This window comes from Mchenga conophoros, linkage group LG3, assembly GCF_057382185.1.
Source record: "Mchenga conophoros isolate Kocher_MC1m ecotype Shallow Benthic linkage group LG3, M_conophoros_male_GT1.1, whole genome shotgun sequence".
Lineage (NCBI taxonomy): Eukaryota > Metazoa > Chordata > Actinopteri > Cichliformes > Cichlidae > Mchenga > Mchenga conophoros.
Window position 1 is genome coordinate 1659757 of NC_140528.1, and position 26775 is coordinate 1686531.

Below are 26775 nucleotides of genomic sequence, written 5' to 3' on the forward strand. Positions count from 1 at the left end.
CTGAGGTTGAAGACTCGTTGTAGCGGCTCCCCAAGTTCAGCAGCACACGCCTTTAGCATCCTAGGACACACCTTGTCTGGGCCTGCTGCCTTTCTGGGGCGAAGCTTCCTCAGTTGTCTCCTGACCTGATCCACTGTGACACTGGGAGATGTTTGGGAAGAGGGGAGGGGGGGAGATGTCTTGCTGCTGAGAGAGGGATTGGAGGAGGGGGGTGTCATGGTGTCAGGAAGGGGGGGAAGCGAGGGAGGTAGGAGAGTGGGGATTGGACTCTGTAGTGAAGGTGAGGGTGGGGGGGTTGTGGGCTGGTCAAACCTGTTGAAGAAGTTGTTGAGTTCGTTTGCCTTCTCCACAGTCCCCCCCACTGTGCTTTTCTTGGTGTTGTGGCCTGTGATGGTTTTCACACCATTCCAGACCTCCCTCATATTGTTCCTCTCCAACTTCTGCTCCACCTTCCTCCTGTAGGTGTCCTTTGCTTCCCTCAGGCAGCGTTTCACCTCCCGCTGTGCTGCCTTCATCTCCTCCTTCACTTTGCTCCTGAAAGCCTTCTTCTTCATGTTGAGGACAGCTTTGACTTCCTGTGTTACCCACGGTTTGTTATTAGGATAACACCGTACCGTCTTAGCAGGGGCGACCGTGTCCACACAAAAGTTGAGGTAGTCTGTAAGACAGTGTGTCGCCCCCTCTATGTCCTCACCATGTGGGCTCAGGAGCACATCCCAGTCTGTGGTGTCATAGCAGTCTCTCAGAGCATCCTCCTTTTCTGGGGTCCATCTCCGGATGGAGCGCGTTGTGACAGGCTGCCTTTGGACGAGGGGTGTGTATTGTGGCTGTAGGTAAACCAGGTTGTGGTCTGACTTCCCTAGTGGGGGGAGGGGGGTGGCTCTGTATGCATCTCTCACATTAGCATACAGTAGGTCAATTGTCCTGTTGCTCCTTGTGGGACAATTCACAAACTGGTGAAAAGCAGCCAGAGTAGAGTCCAGTGTGGCATGGTTAAAGTCTCCAGATATAATAATGAAAGCCTCGGGGTTTTGTGTCTGAAGTCTTGCTGTGACTGTGTGTATTTTCTCACAGGCAGCTGTTGCGTCGGCCCTCGGAGGGATGTAAACATACACACAGATCACATGACTGAACTCCCGAGGTAGATAATATGGCCGCAAGCTAACAGCTAGCAGCTCCAGGTCCGGACGGCATACCGAAACTTTAACGGAGACGTGTCCAGGGTTACAGTATCTGTTGTTAACGTAGACAATGAGTCCCCCACCTCTGCTTTTTCCGCTGGCCTGCGTGTCCCTATCGGCTCTCACGGGTGTGAAACCGCATAGGTCTACGTTAGCCTGCGGCGTTAGCTCGGTTAGCCACGTCTCCGTGAAGATAAACAAGCTGCACTCACGGTATAGTCTGTGGTTGTTCAGAGCGCACAGTTCGTCAATCTTATTCTGTAACGAGTTCACGTTGCCCATGATCACTGTCGGGATTGATGGTTTGAATCGCCTCCGGTGATCCGCTCTCCTCGCTCCAGCTTTGCAGCCTCTGTAGCTCCTCTTTAGCTCGGCCGGGATGTTGTGTCGCATGCCGGTCTGTCCCTTTGTTTTTAGTGCCAGCAGCTCCGCTCTCGAATAGATGAAGGAACTGGTTCCAGAAGTTTTAAAAAGTGCATTATCCATCTTGTATCGCTATATCTAAGAGGTATAAGTAGAGGAAGGTGAAAAAAAAGTTTGAAAAGCCTAGTCTAAAAAGTTAAAGTTAACAGAAAGGTGCAGTGTTGCAGAGCTACTTGGAAAGGCTGCCGTCACTCCAGCGCCATCTTGATGATGTCATCTTGATGACTTGCATGCATAACAGTGAGCTTTCCTTGCAGGAGCAGTTTTGTCTTAGTTGTGAGCTTTTCTTGTACCGGACTCTGCGCCCTAATTTTAGTGTCAGACCACACATTCAGAGTATTCCATCAGAACCAACCACGACGCAAGAGGAACACTGATGACGTGCAACCCCATGACCCAATCTGGGGCAGTGATGTACCAGCGGAGTTCAAGTTGTGGACCACCAGACAGAAGGTCCTGCACTCACTGTTCCCATGGGTCGGAACTGGAAGAAACACGTTAAGAATTGAGACTCTTGACTACCGATTTGGACTTTTCCTGAACAGCTCAACAAAGATAAATAAGGCTCAGAATGAGGAAATCAACGCGATCAGAATAGTGGTCATGCAACACAGGGTCGCCCTGGACATGATTCTCGCTGAGAGAGGGGGCCTCTGTGTCTTATTCAACACCACTTGTTGCACCTATATCCCGGACAACGTGCACTCCTTGACCATGACCACCGCCCTAGACAAGTTGCGACAACTGAGTAATGCGCAGCAACAAGACTATGTCACGAACAATGAGGACTGGCTGACCTGGCTGCTGAGTGGCAGCTGGAAGACCCTCGTGATAAAAGGACTCGTACTGATAGGAGTTCTGCTTCTATTATTGTGCTTGTTTTCTACATGTATCCTACCATGCATAAGATCCATGATTGACAAAATGGTACAGGCCACAGTAATTACCTATGTTGGACTGCCACTAGAAGATGAATCGGATGAAGAAGATTTAGTATAGAAACACACACACACATACTGAATGATGCTACAATTGAAAATGTTATAAGCAAGTGATTGTTGGCTGATAATAAAGTGTGATTAAGTGAAAAATATTAACATCAGGAGGGGATGTTAAAGAAGAAACGCTTTTATGAGTTTTATGTTGCATTAAAGTATATGTTCATATTTTACTCTTAATAGGAAAAGAACAAAATGTACTACTCGCTCTGTTTATAGAAAGAGGAAGTTCACCCTATGACATTTATACGAACTTAGACACACACACACACATATATGCAAAATTAGAGGAAACTGCTATGCTTGTTTCACCCTGCTATAAATAATAAACGACTACTGCAGCTCGGTGTGAGTCCTCTCTGAGCCCTCACCCGTGCAGCACGTTAACCGTCTCCAAGTGTCTCAGTGTTGTTTATTCACCTGTTTGATAACTGTAAATCTCTGACAAGAGTTTATTTATATCATCTTCACGTGAACACATTCAAGAACATCACAGATGAAGAAACATTAAAAACTTCCACACTACATGAAGCAAGAAAAATAGTTTATTCCTTTATGTAGAAAAAACAGAAACATCAAACATCTCCAAGACTCTCTTTGAAAGAACTAAAAACCTTTGTTCTCATGGTCCAATCATGAGTGAACTCCCCGATGAAGCCTTGTGTGCTAAAACATGTCAGAGTTTTAAAGGTTAAACATGAGTTTCCAAAACGTTTTGCTGGAGAACAATGAACTGTTTGACTGAGTTTCAATCATTTACAGACGAGCAAAACCAGGACAGAGAAAAAAGGACAAAACTGACTCAGTAAAAAACAGAAAAGAAGATCCCATGTAGATCTGTATTATGTAGAAGTTCAGCCCAGCAACCAGTTCAGTTCAACACAAGTTTAAATGATTCTATCTGAACTCTGTGGAGCCTGATCTCAAGCTTTTTGAGTCTGACACAGAAACCAGAGGATCTTTCTGTGTCTTCAGATTCACTGTGATCCAGTGATGGGAGTGATTTCAGCCCTGAGTGATCGCGCTGATGTTTGCACAGAGCAGACAATGAGGTGAATGTTTGGGCACATTGGTAACAGTGAAACAGTTTATTAGTAACGTGGGATCGTTTGTGTGCAGAGTATGAACTGAGATTCCTGAAGCTCTTGTCACACTGGTCACAGCTGTAGTTTCCTTCTATGTGTGTTCGTTCATGACTGTTACGATGACCTGAATGCGAGAAGCTTCTCTCACAGTGTCTGCACTTGTGTGGTTTCTCTCCTGTGTGGACTCGTTTGTGTGATTTAAGGTCCCTTGCAGTGGTGAAGGATGACCCACACTGATCACAGAGGTGCTTTTTAACCCCACTGTGAATCAGTTCATGTTGTTTTAACTCACTTGGTGTGGTGAAGCTTCTCCCACATTCTTTGCAGTATTTCAGTTTGTCTCCAGTGTGTCTACGTTGATGTGTTTTAAGGGCAGCTTGCCAACTGAAAGTTTTTCCACAGAGGTCACAATGAAAGTCTTTCCCACCACCACAGTGATGACAGGGTTGAGAACTGGATCCATCTGTGTCGCTCTGCTTCTAAACAAAGACACAAAGACAGTGTAAGTCAGTCCTTCAACATTTGTATCCTGAACGTCGCCTGAAATAAAGAGCATCTCTGCAGACGTCCAACTACATTTGACTGTTTCAGTTAACACACTCAGTTTACTGGGCTGCAATAACTACAATACTACCACCATAATACTGCAGTAATACTAAAATCATAACTGAAAGGAAAATCTGAATAATCACTCAGAGCTGCTTTTCCATGCAGTAGAATTGCTAACATGCTAACACAGTTTAATGAGCAGAGTTGTTCCAAACAGTCAGGCTAAAATGACAAGATAACAATATAAATACATACCTCACAGTAGCTGCACTTGTAGAGTCTCTTTCTGGTGTGGATCTGTTGGTGTCGTCTCAGGTGACGTGGAGATTTAAAAGTCTTCTCACACAGGTCACATTGATAAGGTCTCTCCTCAGTGTGGGTAAACATGTGTCGTTGTAAGTCTGTGTGAGTTATAAACTCTTTGCCACACTGTTCACAGCAGTACACATCATGTCTGTTGTGAATGCGTAGGTGTGTATTTTGGCTCTCTCTCTGGCTGAAAGTTTTTCCACAGATGTCACAGCTGTATGCCTTAATTCCAGAGTGGGTAACTAGATGCCTCTGTAAGTGGCTACTGTTAGTAAAAGCTCTGCCACACTGATCACAGCTGTATGCCTTAATTCCAGAGTGGGTAACTAGATGACTCTGTAAGTGGCTACTTTGAGTAAAAGCTCTGCCACACTGATCACAGCTGTACGCTTTAACTCCACTGTGGATGAGTTGGTGTTGTTTTAGGGAACCCTTCCTGGAAAAAGACTTTCCACACAAGTCACAGCTGAACGGTCTCTCTCCAGTGTGGATGACCTGATGCTGTTTTAGTTTATCCCTCACAGTAAAACCCTTCCCACACTCGTCACAGCTGTATGGCTTAATTCCAGAGTGGGTAACTAGATGCCTCTGTAAGTTGCTACTTTGAGTAAAAGCTCTGCCACACTGATCACAGCTGTACGCTTTAACTCCACTGTGGATGAGTTGGTGTGTTTTTAGGTGACCCTTCAAGGAAAAAGACTTTCCACACAAGTCACAGCTGAACGGTCTCTCTCCAGTGTGGATGACCTGATGCCGTTTTAGTTTAGCCCTCACAGTAAAACCCTTCCCACACTCGTCACAGCTGTATGGCTTAATTCCAGAGTGGGTAACTAGATGCCTCTGTAAGTTGCTACTTTGAGTAAAAGCTCTGCCACACTGATCACAGCTGTACGCTTTAACTCCACTGTGGATGAGTTGGTGTGTTTTTAGGTGACCCTTCAAGGAAAAAGACTTTCCACACAAGTCACAGCTGAACGGTCTCTCTCCAGTGTGGATGACCTGATGCTGTTTTAGTTTAGCCCTCACAGTAAAACCCTTCCCACACTCGTCACAGGTGTGTTTTTTCTCTCCCTTTCTTCTGTGAGGTTTGTCGGCCTCCTGAGAGCGCTGACTTCTGGCTCCATGTTGGTCCTGCAGTGACAGAGATACAAACAGAGGCAGTGAGTGAAATGCAGTCGTGGAACAAACTCAACCTTCAAACTCCATTAACACTAGTTTTAAACCTGAAGGTGGAGCGTGGCACCAAACACCTTAAAGGTCTCTTATCCCCACCTGCTGGTAGTTCTAACACATTACATCCAACCTGCTGTTAAAGATAATTCATGACTGTTCAAACACTAAAATCACACACACACACACACACACACACACACACACACACACACACACACACACACACACACACACACACACACATTATTTTATAATTTAGATTATTTTGTTGTTTCCTATTACATATTTCTATAATTTGTATAGATTTATACAGAATTATTCAGTGATAATAAATCCTGTTTGTTTATTCTAAAGGAACCCCGTTAGCTTCCACAACAGATGTTGCTCGTCTTCCGTCAAATACTCACATAAAATATTACACAATAAAGTGGATTCAAGATATCCACATAATTTCACTCTTACATCCACAGTGAGGTTTCACAATTGTTCAAATATAAGCAATCAATAATAATAATAATAATATCAATAACATTGAGGCACATTACACAAATTTCAAAAACAAATCATGTCTTACAATATTTACAACAACTAAAAGCTCTGTAAATCGGCTTTTAAGTGTTCATTGAAGTTTTGAATAATTCTCTAATTTTATAAGGCAACTTATTCCACTTAAAAGTTGCTCTAAATGTAACAGTTTTACAAAACGTTACTTTTAACTCGAGCATTTACTAAATTGCAGTTTGTTGAAAACTGTGTAATATGATGATGTATTTCATCTGGATACTGCAGCTGAGCAGAATAAATGTGGTGTGTTTAACAGAATTGCTTTCTTTAGAACTACAAGTAAGCCATAGAATATTTTAGCCTGTACAGGAAGCCAAGAAAGGTTATTATGCATTTTATCAATATTAGTATAGTATGAACATCTTCACACTAATCTGGACGCCTTATTCTGGACTAACTGAAGTCTGTTAAGATCTGTCTTATTAGCTGCTGACCAAATGATTGAACAATACTCCAGATGAGACATTACTAGTGCATTAATGACATCTTTCATAATGAAGAAGTGATACACAAAGAGCATTTCATAGCCATAGCTATGCCTTGTCGGCAGAGTTATGTGACATTAGTGATGTTTGTACTTTCAGCGTTAACTTGGTTTTAAAGCCTTTAAAATATACGCCGTTCAATAGTCGACCTTCATCTGACAGAGAATGTGATGATTTTGTGGATAATTAAAGTCAGTCATATATCCACAAACACAACAAGCTGAAAGTCAGTGATGCTGCTCGGTTTGCAGCCCTGAACATCACGGCACAAGCAGGATTCACTGCACTGTTAATGTTAGCTGTGTTATATTGCTGCCTCTGTTCGGTGGTGTCGAGCCAAACGCACTTTAACGTGTGTTTGAACGAGCTGACGGTTCACTCGTTAAGCTGAAAGAAAGATGCTTTAATCACAGCAGTCACACATGTGTCCACTGCACCATCTGGAACTCTTCTTGTTTACACTCGTAATAACACAAACACTAAATCCTGCTTCTCTGGTGCTGTTGTGTAGCAGTGTGTACACCTGAGACTGTCACCTGTCTGTCTGTCCTGCACTCTCTCTCTGTTTCTTTCTCTCTGATTGTGGAATAAAAGTATGAACATGTGTTTATAAGTTACACTTGTGTTTGAATCCTGCAGCTTATCACACATTTGATTTCCATGTGTGACGACTGCAAGTGTCCAGAGTGAGGACAGACTGAGGGAGCCACTGCTGCACATCATCTGTGAGGCTTTGCAGCCCTGATGATCCACCAGGACAAACTCAGCAGTGTGTGAGGAAGAGGAGGAGGAAGAGCCAGCAGCAGCTGACAGATGGAGAGAATAGACAGACTGTTCCCTGTTTGTGAAGGACTGCTAGGAAAGTTTAACATAACTGTCTGTGCTGAATCAGTCTTATTAGGTAATGTTCAAATAATGTTATCATCCCAGTGTTTCCAGTGTGGGAGAAAGTACTCAGAGTACTCAGGGCCTTCAAGTTACACACTATGAAAGGCAGCAACAAGTTTAATGTTCAGAAACCTAAAGTCTGTATCAGCAGCAGGATGGAGCTAAAAATAAATGTTGGTTTCAGTTCTATGAAGCTTTGAGTATTTTGGATCAGTAGCTGCTGTGTTTGTTGCATCATATTGCTGTAACTGTTTATATGCTTTATATATTCTGAGCTAAGTTGATCTATAGTGTTACATCATATTCTATAAGGATGTTATGTGTTTGTAGACTTTCTGCCCAGTTTGACCCATTTAGCAGAAGTCAGCCTGTTTAAGGCTCTGATATCTATTCTGTGTGACTTAAAGCAGTTATGACATGGTCTGATTTTCTCACCCAATAAAGGAATATTTCATATATCAGTCTACTCTTCATTCTATCAGACACAGTTATCACAGCTCCTACATTTGCTTTTTACACATATATGTAAGCACTGAGCCACATTTAGTACCAACATATTAAAGGAACAATATTTGTCTCTTATATATGATACATCTGTATACACACTGTCACAGATACTTGTCTGTGAGTGAAGTGATTAAAATAATAACTATAATATTGGCCATATTATATTTACATTACCACAGTGAGATGACTTTAGTCTCATGAACAACATCAGCTAATTGTTATTTACAGCTAATCTTAAACGACTGTTCAGCACAGAAATGAAGCCCAACAATCATGTTTCACAGTCCTGTGGTCTCAGCCTCAGATACTCATCAAATCACACAGAGCTCATGTAGAAACAAATGAACTAAATATGTTCTCCTTCATTTCTGTCAAACAAAGCTGTATGAAACGTTTCCAGCTGTTAGTATCATGGTTGCTAGGCAACCTGGGCAGCGCGACGGAGGCTAGACGTCCCATTTCACGAGCCTCGCACTTCGGCCTTAGCGGTCTTTGAGTACCCTTGAGGACTTTAAAGCTGCAGAACCTGAATCGGGATACAGCCATGATGATCTCCAGCCTCGTGCTCGCCAACATTCTCACCTGAGTTAAGAAGACGATCACTGAAATGGTCTCAGCAGGTCCTTTGATGACAGCAATGAAATGCAGTGGTAAGGCTTTTTGGGGATTAAGTTCGTTTTCATGGCAAAGAAGGACGATGCAGTTCATCTGATCACTCCTCATAACATTCTGGAGTGCAGGCAAAATGCTATTATAAAAACTTAAGCAGCAACTTCTCCAGGTTCCAATATTTATGCAATTCTCAAACCTTTTGGCCACGACTGTATAACCTCTTCTGAAGTTTAGTGGATATTATACATGGTTATGCTCAGGATGTGTCGCCCAGTTTCCACTGGAAACGCCTTTTGGTTAAACTGTCAGCGAGGAATTTGCATTTGCACTGTTACATTTTTATATAACTTTAATGCACATAAACAACAGCTGCTTGTTTCAGTGAAAATACATTGATGGGTTTTTAATAAAGTTGTGCAGCTGTAAAGTATTTTGTCTGGTGTCAATTCTATCGTCAGCTACATCGTTATGGCAAATGTTCAAATGTATATGGTGATAAATATCTTTGGTCATATGGTCCTGCTCTGTCTGTCACCTTCTGTGTTGAGCTCATTGTTTCCTCTGTAGTGGCTGAGCTGAGTCCAAGTAGCTGAAAATGTTCCTCTGCTGCTCCGTCAGACTCTCCTCCTCCTGCTGATCAGCTGGGACACAAAACAGATCTTTGTTAGGCTCCACACTGCACTGAAGAGTCAAAGTGTCTCATATGTTCATCTGACAAGTAAAAGAACACATTTTTGTTTCCCGAGGTGGGCAACTTGTTGGAAACAAACACAAAAGGTTTGAGCACTGATACCTGCCATTGCTGGCATTGAAAGATGCAACGCCAGCAATGTGGATTGTCAAGACTCAAACCAATCATCAAGCAAAGACAACAGGGATCATTTGTTTCTGTTTATTTAGCATTCACAGCATTTGTAGTTGCCTTCTGTGCAGGGGAAGTCCACGCACACTGTGTGGTACCGCCATCCGCAGAAGGTGCATTCAACCTCTGTAAGAGAAACGAGGTTGTCTGAGACTGAAATGATATTAACTAAAGAAGTGGTGATTTGTAAAACTTCAAGTGTATGATAAGGTGAAAACAAATACACAACTGCATGTCATGTAGTTGAAGGTTTTTTTTCTTTTGGAAGACCGGAAAACACTGAAAGTTACAAATTAGTCCTTTATTTATCCAGGTAAAAAAAAATCTCATTGAGATTAAAAATCTCATTTCCAAGAGAGACCTGGCGTCATGGCAACACAAGTCACATACCACACAGGTATATAACATTTATAACAAACACAATATCCCAACATGTGTAACAAATGTATTGTGCTTGAAACAAATTCAGAATAGGTGATAAAGCAGCTGCACATGTGTGTCACGAGTAAATCTGGCTGTATAACAAACAGAAACAAGTGATGCTGCTGTCTTTGCTCAACGGTTGGTTTGAGTCTTGACAATCCACATTGCTGCCATCTTTCAATATGTTTGAATGCACCAGTGTAAGTGCAGCCACTCAGACTCAATGTGTTCATAGAAACAGGTGCAGATGTGTCATGAGTTCATCCAGCAGTAGCTATGGCACTTGGCCACAGGGGGCAGCAGTGGACTGACCTGCATTCGAGACTGCTCCAGCTGCTCTGTGACAGTCAGTAGATCTGCTACAAATTGCAGATCATATGCAAGTTTTGGAAATGACATTATAAATATTCCTAACTCAGCCACGGCAGCATTGTTGATGTATTACCTATATACTACAAATTATTCCACCTGCTGAAAAGTGGATCTAATGTGGGCGGACTCACACTTAGCAAATAAACTTGTGATGTGAGAATGTAATCAAACTGTTGATCAGAGGCAAAGTAATTTAAAGTTTATGATGCTATCGTCTAATGTTAGCTGACATGATGTTAGCTTGTAAACTTATGTTGTTGTCTGGGTCTCATGTCTGATCTGATGATAATAACTGTGACAACACAGAGATTAAATAAAGGACGTTGGTGGGACTTCTTATGTTAGAACTATAACTTCAGTTAAGGAGTGAGACGTAAGATGACAAGGAGAATGAAGAGAATGAGAAAGAAGTAACTGGGAAGAGAAAATGAAAACACAAATTTGAAATGATCAAATTTGTGTTGACAGATGATGGTGATTTTAAAAATTCAAGTAATTTAAAGGTTTTATCCTATTTGTTGTTGTTTTTTTCATATTCTTCTATTTGCAAGAGGTTATTAATAAAACAGGTTCTCTTTCTGGTTTCTCTTTTTGGACGCACTCTCTACAGCTTATCACATCCAAAATGGCGGATGTCAAGTACAAAACCTCGACAGAAACAATCAGCAAGAATTTTAGCATCAGTCCAAAATAAAACTGTCCAACTACAGAGTTTTAAAATCCAACTAAACTATGAACAGAGATCTTTTACAAATAGGCTATTGATGAGATGACAGTGGTAACAAAAACGTACACATCCGCGCACACAGACAAAATGGCGGGAGAGCGTTTAACGGTCGACCTCATGAGTCCGTTACCGTGAACTATGGAGCGGCAGATTTGTGCTGGAACTGAGCTGCACACAGCTGATGTTAGCCAGGAAACATTACACACTGCTAACGTTACCTTCACACGGAGCTCCACACGGAGACGATCAGCGTCAGGCACAAACACCAAGTTCAGAAAAGAGGAACTTTGAGCAGGAAGGAAAGAGTCAGAGCGGCGTTTGAGGACACATTTACAACCACGAACATCAGAATCTGTCTGTGCTGCATTCAAGTGCAAGTTGGAAACTCACTAATCTCTGTCATGTTGTCCAAAGATGATTTATTTCTGCTGGTTTTCTTGTTTGAAACACAAACATGTGTCAGCACTTTGTTGTTCTTCACCCTGCAGCATTTGAATATTTCAGGAGTAAACTGATCATAAATTCATGAAGTCATGAATGAAAGTGCAGACTGAGAGTGGATCACATGATGTTTGAGGTGTGTCATGTGACATGTTCAGTATTGTCACACATGTCTAGATTGTCCCTGATATCATAACTGCTCAAACACTGATGATTATATTTGAAGAATTATTCCTGATGGCAGCAAAGTTTGAATGGAGCTCTCTGTCTGTGCTGATTTGTCGCCCTCTGGAGGTCAAAGCACAAACTGCATGATGTCACTGTAACCACCACGGTGACAGGAAGTGTTTTTAAATGATGAAATATGTCAGTGATGCTGATAGTGTGTTCATCACAGACGTTCAGGCTTCGTGTTGACATGAATCAAAGTTAATGTCATTATGGACCAAGGACAGTACTCTGGGTCTCCTGCAGAACAACTCGAGCTGTGATACCTGAATGAAGAGCCTCTGCTGCTTTAAAGAAGGAGGCTCGAGGCAGAGGTGAGGTGCAGACCAACCAGCTTTTATTCAGCAACTTTAACAGAAGGATCAGAAAAATAAAACTATACAGCACAGTGATGCTGACTGAAGCCACAGCATTAAACTAAACAAGCATCTGATCATCTTTAACAACATCTAATAAATAATGACAACTATTTACTCCTGTATTTCCTACAATAAAGCCTGTTCAGATATTTGTTGCTGATGGAAATGTAAAAGGCTCCCAGGAACCAAAGGACAAAAACAGAGGCAACAGTCACAGCTGCAAAGGATCCCCTAACACATAAACTGGTTCGAAGATATTTTCTAGCTCTGCAGAGGAGCTTGATTGCACGGACAGTAAAAAGTGGATTCAATAACAGCAGCGAGCGCTGAGTGATATAACGGTGCTGCGAGCAGCAGTGCAAAGGCTCACACAGAGACAGCAGCTACACTGTGTGTGGATGTGATCCACAGTCACAGCTGTGGGTTTCAGTCAGTGTGTCTCTAACTTCATGGTCACATTTCAAAGCTTATTGGAGCCAGAAGATGTTCAAGTAAAAGATTTATTGCTGTACTCGTCTACCAGGATAACAGGAGGTTCATAAAGCTGTGTAATACTTCAGCTTTCCATCATGGAGTAGTAGTTGTGTCCCTTTGTGTTTATTAGTGTGTTCACACGTCTACTTTAACTTCACTCTGTAATGAAAGGATTCAAATCCCTGATAAATACATACATGCTGACTCTGAGTCTCAGTGAAGGAGGAAAGGATGGATGAAGGCAGCCTAGTGTGGGTCATGTGTGTCCAGCAGTCATCCAGGGCCTGGATCCATCTGTAACAGGAAGACAAAGTCCAGCCTGTAATCATCCTATCAGGCACAGCGTTTCCATCCAGCATCCTGACGACGCTAACAACCCGTCAAACGTCTCCTCTGGTCCACAGAAGTCACACTTCCTGTGTCATGTTTACCTTTTTAAGTGTGCTATTCAAGCCTGTGTGACCAACTCTGACTCTCCAGATTCCATCCTGGTCTCTGCTGCAGCTTCTTCTACACGACTGCTTTCTGTATAATAATATCTGCCTTTCCCGTCTCTGTCCCAGTGTGCCTGCCACTCGTCCTTCATCTTTACCTTCATTATACTCTTCACCTCACTTTCACTGTATTTTATAGTCAAACCTGCACGACTTCTTCTTGCTGCACCTTTTTAAACTCATCGTCCTGTTCATTGCATCAACACCGATATTCACAGGGAGCCATAAGAAATCCACTTCTATCCCTCTGTGTTTGATTCTATATAGTAAATGAAGTATATCAAAAACAATATGTTGCCTAGAGTCTGAAGACATATCACCTGTGCTCACTAGCACGCTGCTAGAGTCCCAGCAAACCACATACCTCCATATTAGTGCGTCCTCCACCCAGTTCAAGCCAGTAACATCACTACCAGCTCCCAGTATAAACTGCCACATCATCTGTAATTCTTTTACTCATCACCAAACTTATTTGTGGGAGAACAAATGCAGCAGCCGTTCTTTTATCTGACAGTGTTGACGCATCAGTAAATATCCTCACATGACCTGAGGACTTTCCCACTATATGAACCTGCTTTTAGTCGCCCCTCCTCCCTCGCCACAAGCTTCCTTTACAACATAACTTATAAAAAACAACTTTATTGACAATCAGCAATAACAATTACAGACAGTCTAGAAGAAGAATCACATGATCAAGGAGCAGAAGTTTATGGTTTTAATAGCTTTTACATTTTGGGAAAGTTTTAAAAACATTGTTTGGTTTTCTTTCTAAAGCGTTGAAAGGACGGCTTTGCATCAGAAAAGTAAGATCAGCAAATGAATCCATTAAAGTTCTTTTGCCTTGTTTGCAAAAGAAGCCAAACAACATTTGTGTTACAAAGAGAGACTTCAGAACAGATCAAAGATCACAAACATCAGGCACTGATGGAAACAGCCAAACACAGAAACAGAGGCACCAGCAGGTGAAGGAGGCCTGTTGTAGAAATGACTCTGAGTGCTCAGGTAGAAACGCATGAAGAACCAGTGCGTCTAATATTTGGAGACCAATCTGTGTTTGAGCGTCCTGGATGAAACACAGATCATGTTGCAGAGCGAGGACGTCGTCTTTCCTCCCGAGTGTGTAACTACAGGACGTGTGCAGAAGGTTTAATCGTCCTCCTGACAGTTACTGATGAACGAGTCCTTCAGGGAGGCTCCAGGATCACTGTGGCTTTTACCAGCTGCTGCTAAACTGAGAGGTGTTGCTGCTTCATGTGTGAAGATGTTTGCATGGCTTTAACAGTGCAGACGTTCCTCATGTGCACCCATTTCATATGTTTTATTGTGATGTTTAGTAACATCTGCTTTCCTCCTTCAGGCAGACGATAAAGTGAGCTCAGCCTTAAACATGTGGAGAGAACGTTTGACCGACAGTCCTGGGACGACTGCAGAACAATGGTTTGTTTTTAATGATAAAGTTTCATAATGGAAATAAATGCTGAGCCTGTTTCATGATGTTGGCCCTGCAGCATCAGGCAGGATTAATACTGTAACAAACGTGTGTCACAGTTATAATGACTTTAAATGAAGACTTGGGTTGGATGGAGATGTCAGCTGGATTTGTGCTGACTGTCACTTTAAATGTTTTCAGTTCAGCTTCTAAATCTACTTTTGTATAATGTTTGCTGAGTTTTGCACTTCATGACGCTTTTAAGAAGAGCCAATAAATCCTGACTTTACACAAAAATAAAGGTTTAATGTGTTTAGTGTGACAGTGGAGGAGAGCGCACATAATAAGAGTCATTAACAGAATGGTGACAATTATAATCTGTCTCATTTTAGGAGCAGCTCACAGGCACAACAGACTACAGAGCAATCAAAGCACCAGTTAAACGTCCATGTGACCGGCTTACAGCCAATGAACAATCAGTCCCCACTGTCCCCACCAACATCACTGTACTGGAAAGACTGTGCTGCCATGGTCAGAGATGAACTGGTACTAAAATGTAAGGCAGCTGATGTGTGTGGCCTTAGCAGCACAAATGCATCACGGCTGCAACGCTGCAGTGTGTTTAAACATTTGGACATTTCTGTGGCTTCAAACCAGCAGCTGCTCTGTACTCAGTCGTGTTTGTGTGTCTGTCAAAGTGATTGTTGTCTTTAAAAAGCCTTTTGTGTTGAGTTTTGTGAGCAGTGCCGAGCTTCTCTGTAGTCTAAGCTGAGTCGATATATTTGATTCCATGTTTGGTGTGATTTTCAAAGTCAGCAGCAGCAAACCCATACGGTAAAAAAATACATTTTTCCTGGCCAAAATATATTTCAAATATATGGTAAATATATTTTGTATTTGTGATGCTCCAAAAAAATATATTTTTGAAATTGAAAATATATTTCTTTCAAACCAAAATACATTTCAAAACATATTTTAGGGTGAAGAAAATACATTTCCAACCTTACAGTAGAATGTATATCAAAGTATCCTTTATTTAAAATATATTTAGTGCAATAATGATGATAATGATAACAATACTAAAAGTAACATGTTTTATGCACATCTGCAAAAAACAGTTGGATTCAAACAAAACAGAGTCAAAGGTCTATCACGAATTAGGTTGTTTATTCATTTGCTTACAGTATTTCACATTACACAATATCTCACTATAATGTAGCGTTCATTGACTTTGAAATTATCTGTCAGTGATACAGTAAACAAGATACAACAACTGCTATGTACACTTTAGTTTTTGACAATATATACAATTTAGTACTTAAAGGAACACACTCCACTGTTTTGGAAATAGGCTCATTCTCCATCTCTCTCAGAGTTAAAAATGCAGCGTCTTCTTTCTAGATCCGTACGTTAATAGGGCTCTGGAGCGTGATCTTACGGGATGGGGCGTAGCCAGGATTTTTGGTCAAGGCGCCATATTAGCAGGCCAAACAAATGCTTGCTGTGTGGTCGGTTGTAATATTAGATTGCACTACCGACAAAGGAATAAGCTTGAAAACAGGCTCTCTTTTCATTGTTTCCTCACCTGGAAGCATCATGAGGGAGCTTATGTGTTGGATGTTACCAAAAGAAGGCGTCTAGCCTGGATAGCAGCTGCGAGACGAGCTGATATTCAGTTCTCTACCAGCCACAGATATCTGTTGGTGTGCTCCAGTATTTTCATTCAGGTAAGTTCTAAATAAGTTCATATTATTCTTTATAGCCTGTTAATTTTATTTTCAATAGCACAAACTTAGAACAAACATGCAGAACTACCTTCTATTTATAGAGTTGCTAATTATTTGGCATTATTGCAACAAACCAGCCTATGAAATGAATGAAACAAATCCTGACTGGGTTCCAACACTACACATGGGGCACTACGAAATCCCTGCTTCAAACTACATGCTACATACCACCATGCCAATCAGATTACTTCTTCCATGTGTGGGTAAAAAGGTGACCTTCCTGGATAAGATGGCAAAGGTTTGCTGAGTTTTGGTGAACATGTGCCCCAGTGTGGTAGTAAAACCAGGGAAAAATGCTCTTGTTAAATACTTTTAAGTCTTGTGCTGTTTATGTAGTGATAAGTTTTCTTTTTTTTTTTTTTTTCCTTTTTTCTCTTCTTCTTTTTTTTTCTCCTTCTCTTTTTACAGTTGCAGAAACATATAGGTGATTGCTGTAACGTATGTTTTAATTTTGAAATTAAAGCAGCCTTTTTTCCGTTAAAAGGTTCTTTGTGAGGATCAATCCAGACATGGGAACAAAATGCCCTGCAAAACTTGGTACAAGCCGCAAGACAGGTCGTGTCGTAAAGAGGAAGGTTACAAGAATCAGCCCTCGGATCACCACCTTCCTCCAGCTGCTCTCTGAGTTTGAATGGAGGACTTCCAACTAGGTAAGAACAGAGATGATAATATCTTTTACATAGCTGATAATTATATACATACTGTACACACATCCATACAACAGTATGAATGATCTCAGACAGATGTGAACAAGTGAATAACCTGAGCAAACATGAATATTGATGATGTGTCTTTGACAGGTGGTGATAAAGACTACGCTGAACCCGACCATCCTGGTAACGGAAATCTAAATCCCATGTCACATTCTATTTCCTGGGACCCACTGATAATTATTACATTTTGTAAATGAGTTTTGTTTTACAATTGTAATAGTTTATTTAATGTTCATGCTGGTGGGTTTGTCCTGTTTTTAGTGGAATGAAAAACAGTTTTCCTTAAAAAAATCAGACAGAAAGGTGAAGGACTGTGTAGTTTTCATGTACGCTTCTATTTATTTTGGTTATTGGCATTGTTTTTATTCAGTTGAAAAATGTTTTTCTTGTTAAAAAAAAAATCAACAATAAATGTTGGTTTAATTCACTATTCTGAGACTACTTTATTTTTTTATTTTTTTTGTCCCGTTTGGATCTATAGCCATCAGAATTGTTGTCTTGAGGCCAAGAAAGATGCCAAGCGGATTTATTTTACCAAGTGGATCATCATGGCCTTGCCATATTGGTCCATTTGATTGACCTTTATTATAATTATGAATTTATTTTATTTTCAGTTGCAAACGGGACAGACATAACTGTGGGACAGGACAGGGGGAAAGAATGAAAGAAAGAGGGGGAGAGAAAGAAAGAAAACCAAAGGGGGGAAGAGACGGTGAGAAGGGGGGGAAGAGAGAAAAAAAAACAAACAACAAAAAAAAAACTCCTGGGTCACCTGTATGGAGAAAAAAAACAAAACAGAGGAGACAGCAAACAACAAAGAGCAACATAATAATAGAAAAAAAAAGCACCATCACAATAAACTAGCTAGCAGTAGATATCAATAGTTACTAAATAATAAACGATATTGTGCAGCACGCAGGATAGACAGCGCACAGTGTGCTTTGAGGCAGCAGCCAAGAAAGCTGTAGTCCGCGTCTGTGAATACCCATGTGTGCACCTGTGTGCATACCTGTGTGGATCAGCATGCTTGCATTCCAAAGGTTTCTCGATGTGATAAGTGATAAGTTTTCAAAAGAGACAGTAAATTACAGAATGCTAGTAGTGGGTGATATTATACAAATGCTGTCATGATTTTATGTGAACATTTTGTCATTTGTAAACTATACATAACATTTTTTCTACATTGTAACTGATGTGATGTTCGACAAAGTGCTTTTAATTAAAAATAGGCAAACATTTCTTTGTTTCTTTATTCAGCTTTTGAACAGTGGTATTTAGCAAGTACATATTCAGTAAATGCAAAGTATTTACATGGCCCCCTAAATTAAAACATTATGGGTTATTCAGAACAGAACTATGCTTGGAAAAATATTGTCCCATCAGTTGATCCAACTCCTCCACAGTAGCAGGTGGAACTTTTCTTTTTTGAGGATGGCTTCTTTTACCTGTCACTACAGATGGTCTGTTTATGTTTTGATCAAGAACCTTTTTTTTGGGCAGCTGAAGAGGAGAAGTCTATCTTATGGCCAACCTCTGGCTGTATCTTGGTCATATTACCCAGCAAAACCCAGTATGCAGGTTCATCTGTAACAGTCCTTGTGCCACAGATCCTCACTGTTGCTTCTACATTAAACAGAAGAGCAGTGACATGGCTGCAAGTCTCCACGACTCTAGCCATACAGCTGCAGTGGGCGGCTTCAACCTTCCCTGTGATGCTCACAATGACCTGTGGCTGCAATGCTGCAATTCAGTCTTTAAGAGTGCAGGACCTGAAACACACACAGACAAAGTTCATTTAAAGACAAGAACTTTAATAAGCCAAGTCCGACACAAATGTGTTTTATTTACTTTCAAATCCATTTATCATAAATGTAACAAATAAAGTGTTTTTATGTATCCATCTATAGAACGCTGCATGTTTCTAAAAAGAAACCTATCAGCAAAAAATGAACCTAAAGTATGTAATGCAAGGATGTAATCACTTTCAAGAGGGAGAAAACATAAAGTTCGACTTTAAGTGACAATTATGGACACCTAATATGACAAGGAGATTCTGCAGGTCATTAATCAATGTATAAAACTAAAACAGAATGTATTTTTAGTGACACAGGACACAAACAAGGAAGCAAGATGTGTAATTAGGATTATTTATAATAAATATGAATTAATTAGGGCAATTTCTTTAACCATAAAGAATAACTAAATCCTTCAGGACAATGTCACATCAATGCACTGAACTCACTATGTTATCCCTCTAACAGAGCCTCTACATGTTCTCACTGTAATTTCCCCCTCACGAATGAATTTTTGCTAGCACTAATTTGAATGTTGGGGGGAATCAAACGCATTTTACTCGCAGTACTCAAGCTGACTTACCTTTGCTTGAATGACGGCGTACTCACAACGTGGAGGCTTAAAAATAGCCAAATCTTGTACCCAGTCCTTGGTGAATTGGATGTGCGCCTCCAGAGATTTATAATTGCGAAATTGGTGCGCCGTGTATGCTCTGACTCCACAGACAAGGTATGAGAGTAGATCATGCTAAGTCAATAGCGGTTTGGTCTTCAGGGTTTCTACTCCACGGCTATATTTCATACGGGTCCACATTTCAACAATCAAGTACCGTCTCTTTGCATCTGGACAGAATCTGTACCTATATATATATATATATATATATGTATCTATACCGTCATTTTCTTTTGAGCTACGTTTCAGAATGGTTCGTAGCAAACTTGTTTTGATTCGTGACCTGCCAAGATGGTGCTGCGCTCCCACAATGCATTGCGACATTACGTCAACTCCAAAGCCCTTTGCGTGCAGGAGTGTATGCGCATGCGCATTGCCACGGTGGTTTAAAAAATAAAGATATAATGAAAAGTAATTAGTAAAAATTAAATATTTAAACATTCCCACAAATGTGCAATGAACGTGCAAAAACTCTCTTTAGTAGTTGTTGCTGTTTCTTTCTTTCTTTCTTCTTTTTTTTTTTTTTTGAAAAATAACGACGTCTCTGAGGCGCGAAATCTGACAGCGAGAGGAACGGCCGGATACAGGAGACGGGAAGAAACAAGCCGATTATGTTCGCGTTAATTAAGTGGTTGGAAGATGTAAAATTCTCAATTCTGCCAACTGAACATATACGAGATTTTAATGAGGATGAATAATTAGCCGGCATGGAGGAAACGGACCTTTATTTCGTGGAGTGGCGACAAGAAGCCAAGGCGGGTGGCCAGTCTAAGAAGCCTCCATCATCAAGCTAGCAGGTGCCTTTTCCCATATAATATTACTTTATTCTCGTGTATTTGGAACGGAAGCGTAGAGCTGCCACCCAGGCAAAAGAGAAATATAAGTATATCACGTTATAACGTGAAAAGTTTATCGTTCTAACAATATACTATCATGTTTGAACAACATGTTTGAACAACATTGTACGAAAAATGTACATAATTATCACGTCCGTACAATATTGTGCGAACGTGACAATTATGTATATTATAATAATGTGATATTATATTATACCAGTGGTTCTTAACCTGGGTTCGATCGAACCCTAGGGGTTCGGTGAGTTGGTCTCAGGGGTTCGGCAGAGCCTCCGCTGTGACGTGCACGGCTCATTTTGTGCACCAGTAAAAAACATATCTACGTCTAATTTGAAAAAAAAAAACACACTTTATTTTTCACTAAAGAGGGGTTCAATGAATGCGCATATGAAACTGGTGGGGTTCGGTACCTCCAACAAGGTTAAGAACCACTGTATTATACAAACATGAAAAGCATAATGTTAGAACAATAAACATTTCACGTCATAACGTGATACAGCTCTATTTTTCTTTTGCCTGGGTGGCAGCTCCACGCTTCCATAATTTGGTAATCAAAATATGTAACTTAATTAATTATATTGTGACGTACTTTTGCCTTTTCTTATTATTCTGCCTTCTCAATAACTATCAAAGCCTATTCACATTTAATTTGGCTTTCACAGAAATCCTACCTCTCCTTCTGGCTACAGAGTACTTACCAAGGTTAGAAACAAAGAACAGTTATGCTTTATTAATGTTCGCTAATTACAATGTTCCACATTTCCTTGCTTTTTAAGTCATTTTTAGGCTTTTTAGAGTTTTTGTTTTTTATTTTTTTAGCAGTAATGTTTCTGCCTATTTATTTCAGCCCATGAAATCGAATGCAGATCTTCCTAATGTGAGATTTACATAAATGTAAGTAATTTTGTTTGTCATTGTCATTAATGTTGTTGCTGTTGTTGTTTTTGTGCAGTTTGCAATCATATAAACCTAGCAAACATCAGTCAGCACAGTGACTAACCTAAACAGATTCTTGCTTTATTCACATATATTATATGTAATTATATATACCTGCACATTGTACCTAGGGTTGCAGCCACTTGGCCCCACCCCATTGTTGTGACAGCCCTGATTGTACTTATACACTGCATCTGAACAGGGAACAGTCTGCCACATTAATGTATTTTTAAGTGACTTGTTTGTAATACATGAATTTGTTTCTTACAGATGTCAAAGTCTCAACCTCATGCTGCCCTCCCCCATCCTCCTAAAGTAAGTATTTGTTGTTGTAGTTTTTTATGCGGTGTCTGTGTCACATGCTAATCATAATTATTGAAATAACTGTTTTCTAACAGATTTTCCAAAACACTAGTTATGTTTGTTGTCATTCAGACCAATACTACTGCTTAGACATTGTTTAGTGGTCATGCATGTTTGACAAGCTCGTTATGATACCAAAACAGTAGGCCTATCACAATAATCGATATATCGACTTAACACACAGTACATGTACATGACCTCAATAATTGTTGATGATGTAATTTATGTGCCATTATATTTACAAAAATAAAATATAATGATAACAAAACAATAACATTAAATATCATTGTTTTCTATTTGTTAGAAAACTTACTATTTATTCAAGTTTTTAAGGTATCTAATATTTTGATTCCTAATTTCAATGATCTAAATACTTTAAGAATTAGATGTTGGTTTGTCAATTGAAAGTGTGTAGATCTTGCATTATTATGGTGTTATATTATGATTATACATTCAAAGACATAAAATGGTCTTAAAATGACAATGACATAACTTGTCGCAATTGTTTATGGGGCAATATACCGACCAACAAAAAGTCGTTATCGTAACAGGCCTTCAAAACACACGGTTTTATGATTGATAAATTCAAAAAATAAATACATTTAATTTCTCTGAGATTCTCTAATATTCAGTTACAGTTCACAACACAGCTACCCGTACATGCAGTATTATACTGTAAATATAAATCTCTGCATTTAGCATCCCACTAGAAGCGTCACAGTTACTGCCTCTTTTTTTTTTTTTACAAATACCTGTACTATTACTAACACATTTACTGTTTTACTTTTAGCCTGTGGATACAAATGCAGATTTCCTTAATGTAAGTTGTGCATTTTAATTACATCATGTTATTTTTATTATTATTTATTTATTTATTTTATTTTACATTCAAATATTTCAAGCTTCTTGGTTAAAGAAGCTTGATTGCTAGTAGGTAAAGAATAGTTCACCTATAATTCATATTCCCAATTAATTTCTCACCTCTGATTGAATGCCTTTGTTTGTTTTCCTATAACAAAACATTTTTGCTGGATATATATGGTGAATTTATATGCATAGATACAGTCGTAGTGCTTGACACATGCAAACAGCAGTAGATGTACTAAAAAGGAAATAATTACAATCATGATGTTGATTGCTGATGTCAGTATATATATTTTAGAGGAATGTTTTGTTTTTCACCCAAAATAACTATATTGCTTCAGAAGAGATTTATTACCCTACCGGACTCTTATATATTGTTCTGTTTTTTGTTTGTTTTTGTTATTTTCAGGTTCAATGGTGCGTGTTCTTCTAATGGCCGCCTTCCCACTGGAGGTTTTGATCCACAGCAATTTAAAAGGTAATCAGCTTTGAAAGTCAGTTCAAATGGTTAGCTAATAGTACTTTAAAAAGCCTACAACTCTGTCACCAGTTTCTTTACCAAAAATTACCCATAAAAGTATCGCTCAATAGCATATATTGTAGTTCAAATGTTTAGTTGTACAAATATCAAATTTTTGGAAATCTAAAACTAGTCAAACACTCAAATGTTCATGCTTTTTATAGGAGGACAGAGCAAAACGGACATCGGCGCAGAGTGAAGAACTGCCCTTGATAAGGACACTATGACAGCCATATATAGTAAGTGAAGACTTTCTGTGTATCTAAAATTGCATACAGCACAAGTAACTTACTTTGCAACCATTAAAATAGGTTGTAAAGTAAGTTACCAATACAAATAGGTGATGATGCATTGTAGTGGTTGGTCTCAGACAAAGAAGGTCAACAGATTTATGAATGCTGGAAGGTAAGGAGAGACGACCAAAAGGGGTGTTAGCATTACTGTAATGTGAACTGGATAGACTTCCCATCTAGGAAAAAAAAGAGGTAAATTATGCGTAAAATATATCTGTATTAATATCTGTATCTATATAAACAGAAATATCTGTTTGCTAAATGAAGCCAGCTAACATAAATCACATTTTTATTTTAACTCTGATAAAAGTAATAGAACTGTGACTTTTGTTTGTTACAGTGGGGGTAAGGAAGGGGTTTCCCAGCGTGTCCAGAAGGGCTTTGAGGATTGCAGTGAAAGCTGGGGGAACTGAGACTGCTGGAAAAGGAAAAGAAATTACATTTTAAGTATGCTGACTTATGTTCATACAATCACACACACATATACACATACACACACATATATGTATATGTGTGTGTGTTTCTTTTAGAATGTTTAAGTATGTAATGAGAATAAACTTATAAAATGAATATTCCTTGCTTGATTGATATGCTATATGTATGTTTTAAACATCAAATAAAGATTTCTTTCAGATGTTACATGTGAATGTGTTTTCTTAGAAATATATGAAGGGTTAAATTTATATTTTTTTGAATGATTTTAAATAAATTTAAATTGTATTTTGAAATATATTTTATTAATACATTTCAAAATATACAAAAAATGGCCAAAAAATATATGTGCTAAAATACATTTTAAATATATAAATATATTTTAAAATGTATTTTAAAATATATTTTTTTTACCGTATGGGAGTGACATCTGAAGCTTCGTTTAGAACGTACCTTTTTTTAAATCGAACTTTATTGAAACACAATGAGTATACAACATACAAACAGATGAAGTTTACAAAAGAACAGAACATGAACATACAGAACCAGGAGTAAAAAAATGATGATATGAGTAGGCGAAAAAAATCAACATATAAATATTGTTCTGAGAGGCTTTTTGTTGGTTGAGTCTGAAATTGATTGTATGTACAATTCATATCCTTATAAAAAGGCAGAAATATGGTGTTTTATTAATAAACTTACATTCATGGATATAAAATAGCTAAAAGTATTAACAAAGTTTTTTATAAAAAAAACATTTATCATTCTTCCTGGGGAACTTAAAGAAAAAGAATAAAACATTTTCCATCGTAAAGAAAACTCCCTTAAAATATGGACAATAACAAAACTGCTAAATTCTTCCAGAATCTCTGTGTAGAGGAACCAAAAGAGATGTGCCACAGTTTCTGGATGATCCCCACAGAAAGTTCAATTAGTATTTATGTCTCTTTTAAATGTTACCATATAGTGACTGGCTGGGTCACATTTATGAAGAATTTTATATGAGATTTCCTTCACCTTGTTCACAATTAGATATTTATGGGATCATCCAGACTGTCTTCCAGGTGATATCTGGAACATGTCGGTTCCAGTAAGATATTCTATATATGGGAGAGACATGATATCTTCTTGGAATAAACTACGTATTCTCTTATTGCTGTTACCAAGTTCCTGTGAAAAGCAGATTTTTCCCACTGCTGACTCAGCTGGATCAGGGAGAGTGACTGAGGCAGATATTGAGCTGTCAGTGTTTTTATATAACATTAAAGTCCCTGAGGGTATGGCACCAAGCACCATTGAGAATTCCCCAACACTGACGGGAAAATTATATAGTGTAAGGAATTCATTGTAAGTAAGTAGTACTCCCTCGTTAAATTTTAAAACTTAGTAGCGGCCGCCATTGTTGGCAGCTGAAATTTGGCTGGGCCGCGCTATGAATTCTGGGATATGGTGGGCCACGAAGGACACACCCGACCCATCCTTCAAACTCGGGGGAATGAAGGACGCATTTGAAGGAGTCGAGGAATCGGGACAGCCTTCGTCGCCTGGCTGTGACGTCATCGGCCTTCAAATGCGGCCTCCGGAGGATGCAGCCGACGTTTTGGGACACAGCTTGTGTGTCTTTGTTGGTCATGTGACCTCCCAGGGACTACACATGGAAACGAGCAGTTTAGCTCAAATCTGGCAGGTTTCCATCGTCTGTTTTTGTCCTGATGTCCATGAACATGAACACTGTCCCTGTCAAACACGTCCAGATAATCTGATCCAGTGTTGTTCTTCTTCTGTGGTGTTTGTGATGGAGCTGCTGATCCTGATGTCCTCCACCAAGGGGGCAGCAAATTCAGCTGACTGTCATCATTTATTAAAAAGATGTAACAATGTGACATAATGCAATATAATAGTGTCAGTTACACATTGTGGGTTGCACTGTGGCCAGAATGGACATTACCTCCTGCCTAATGGAAGCTGTCAGCCATCCTGCAACCATGAATTAGATAAGCAGAAGTGAAGGGATTGTTAACAACAATTTAATAATAAAATGTAATGTGATAGTTGCACTTTATTAGCTCCCCACAATCGTATGAATAATAACCATGAATGCACTGCATGCTCATAGCAAGTTCTTTAGGTTTAAAGTGAGATCCTGCTTTAAAGGGCGCTTCATCTGCTGGGAATGACATGTTTCTTCTAGTATGTAAGGCTCAGCCCATCTTACTGGGACTTACTTTTGTAGATCCACATGCTCTAAACCTGCTGCTCCATGATTGGTGCAGAAGCTTTAAGCTACTATTAACAAATAATGACCATGGACTTAGTTGTTACTACAATAACTTATCATTGAGCAACTTTTAATTTTACTTGTAAAACTATGCAAGTAGAATTGAATGGGGCACAGTGAGCTGAGCACAGGCCCACTCTGTGACACTCAGAGGTTTGTGGATATCATACTGAGAGTATTGGACACAGTGCAGCCAGCTTGCAGCCACTTTCCCACCACTTTAGCACAATGTTTACATGAGACTCAGCCACGCTAATGTTCCTGGGCAGACATGTGGTGCAGCATGGCTGATGGCACTGTACCTGCAGCTGTCATGGACAAGAACCACTCAATACCTCACCCAAGCCAAGCCTGTGCTGATGTTGTGATCTGAGACCGAGACACTAACCCAGGATCATGATATGATGTTGTGAGAGTTTCACTAAGAATCAGCTCTGATTACAAGATTTCAATCTATCGTAACTCTAATTTGTATTTACTTCAGTTTGTTCATCTTGGAGCTGTGTGCAGCTGAGGACAGTCTTATTATTACCAGGTGAGGATATGTAACAGCCACAGTCTGTAGAGATGATGTCACCATGGAGTGGTGATGTCACTGGAGCTGCCAATATGTGCTCCAGCCAAAGCTACACCAGAGGGTTGTGCTGTGTAACAGGTTGGTGCAGGTGGTGTTATCTACATTTGAA

General features: G+C 39.7%; 1 protein-coding gene and 1 long non-coding RNA gene across 2 annotated transcripts; one reads left to right on the forward strand and one right to left on the reverse strand.

Annotated features, from left to right (window-relative positions):
• Positions 1-3129: 3129 nt before the first annotated feature.
• On the reverse strand, positions 3130-13166 carry LOC146576949 (uncharacterized). The gene is made up of 5 exons (XM_085268167.1): positions 11549-13166; positions 11377-11443; positions 9310-9415; positions 4492-5676; positions 3130-4166 (listed from the first exon to the last, which is right to left on the reverse strand). The coding sequence occupies exons 3-5, from the start codon at positions 9325-9327 to the stop codon at positions 3474-3476; spliced, it is 1896 nt and encodes a 631-aa protein (XP_085124293.1). The 5' UTR covers positions 9328-9415; positions 11377-11443; positions 11549-13166; the 3' UTR covers positions 3130-3473.
• Positions 13167-20049: 6883 nt separating this feature from the next.
• LOC146576950 (uncharacterized) lies at positions 20050-23771 on the forward strand. The gene is made up of 8 exons (XR_014891349.1): positions 20050-20346; positions 21066-21105; positions 21251-21297; positions 21610-21654; positions 22493-22522; positions 22976-23044; positions 23251-23325; positions 23720-23771. It is a non-coding gene; the product is annotated as an uncharacterized LOC146576950 (long non-coding RNA).
• Positions 23772-26775: the final 3004 nt, after the last annotated feature.

Coding starts and splice junctions, on each gene's coding strand:
- LOC146576949 (XM_085268167.1), bottom strand. Junction 4,167..4,491: donor ACAAGTGCAGCTACTGTGAG/GTATGTATTTAT, acceptor GTCTTTGTTTAG/AAGCAGAGCGACACAGATGG.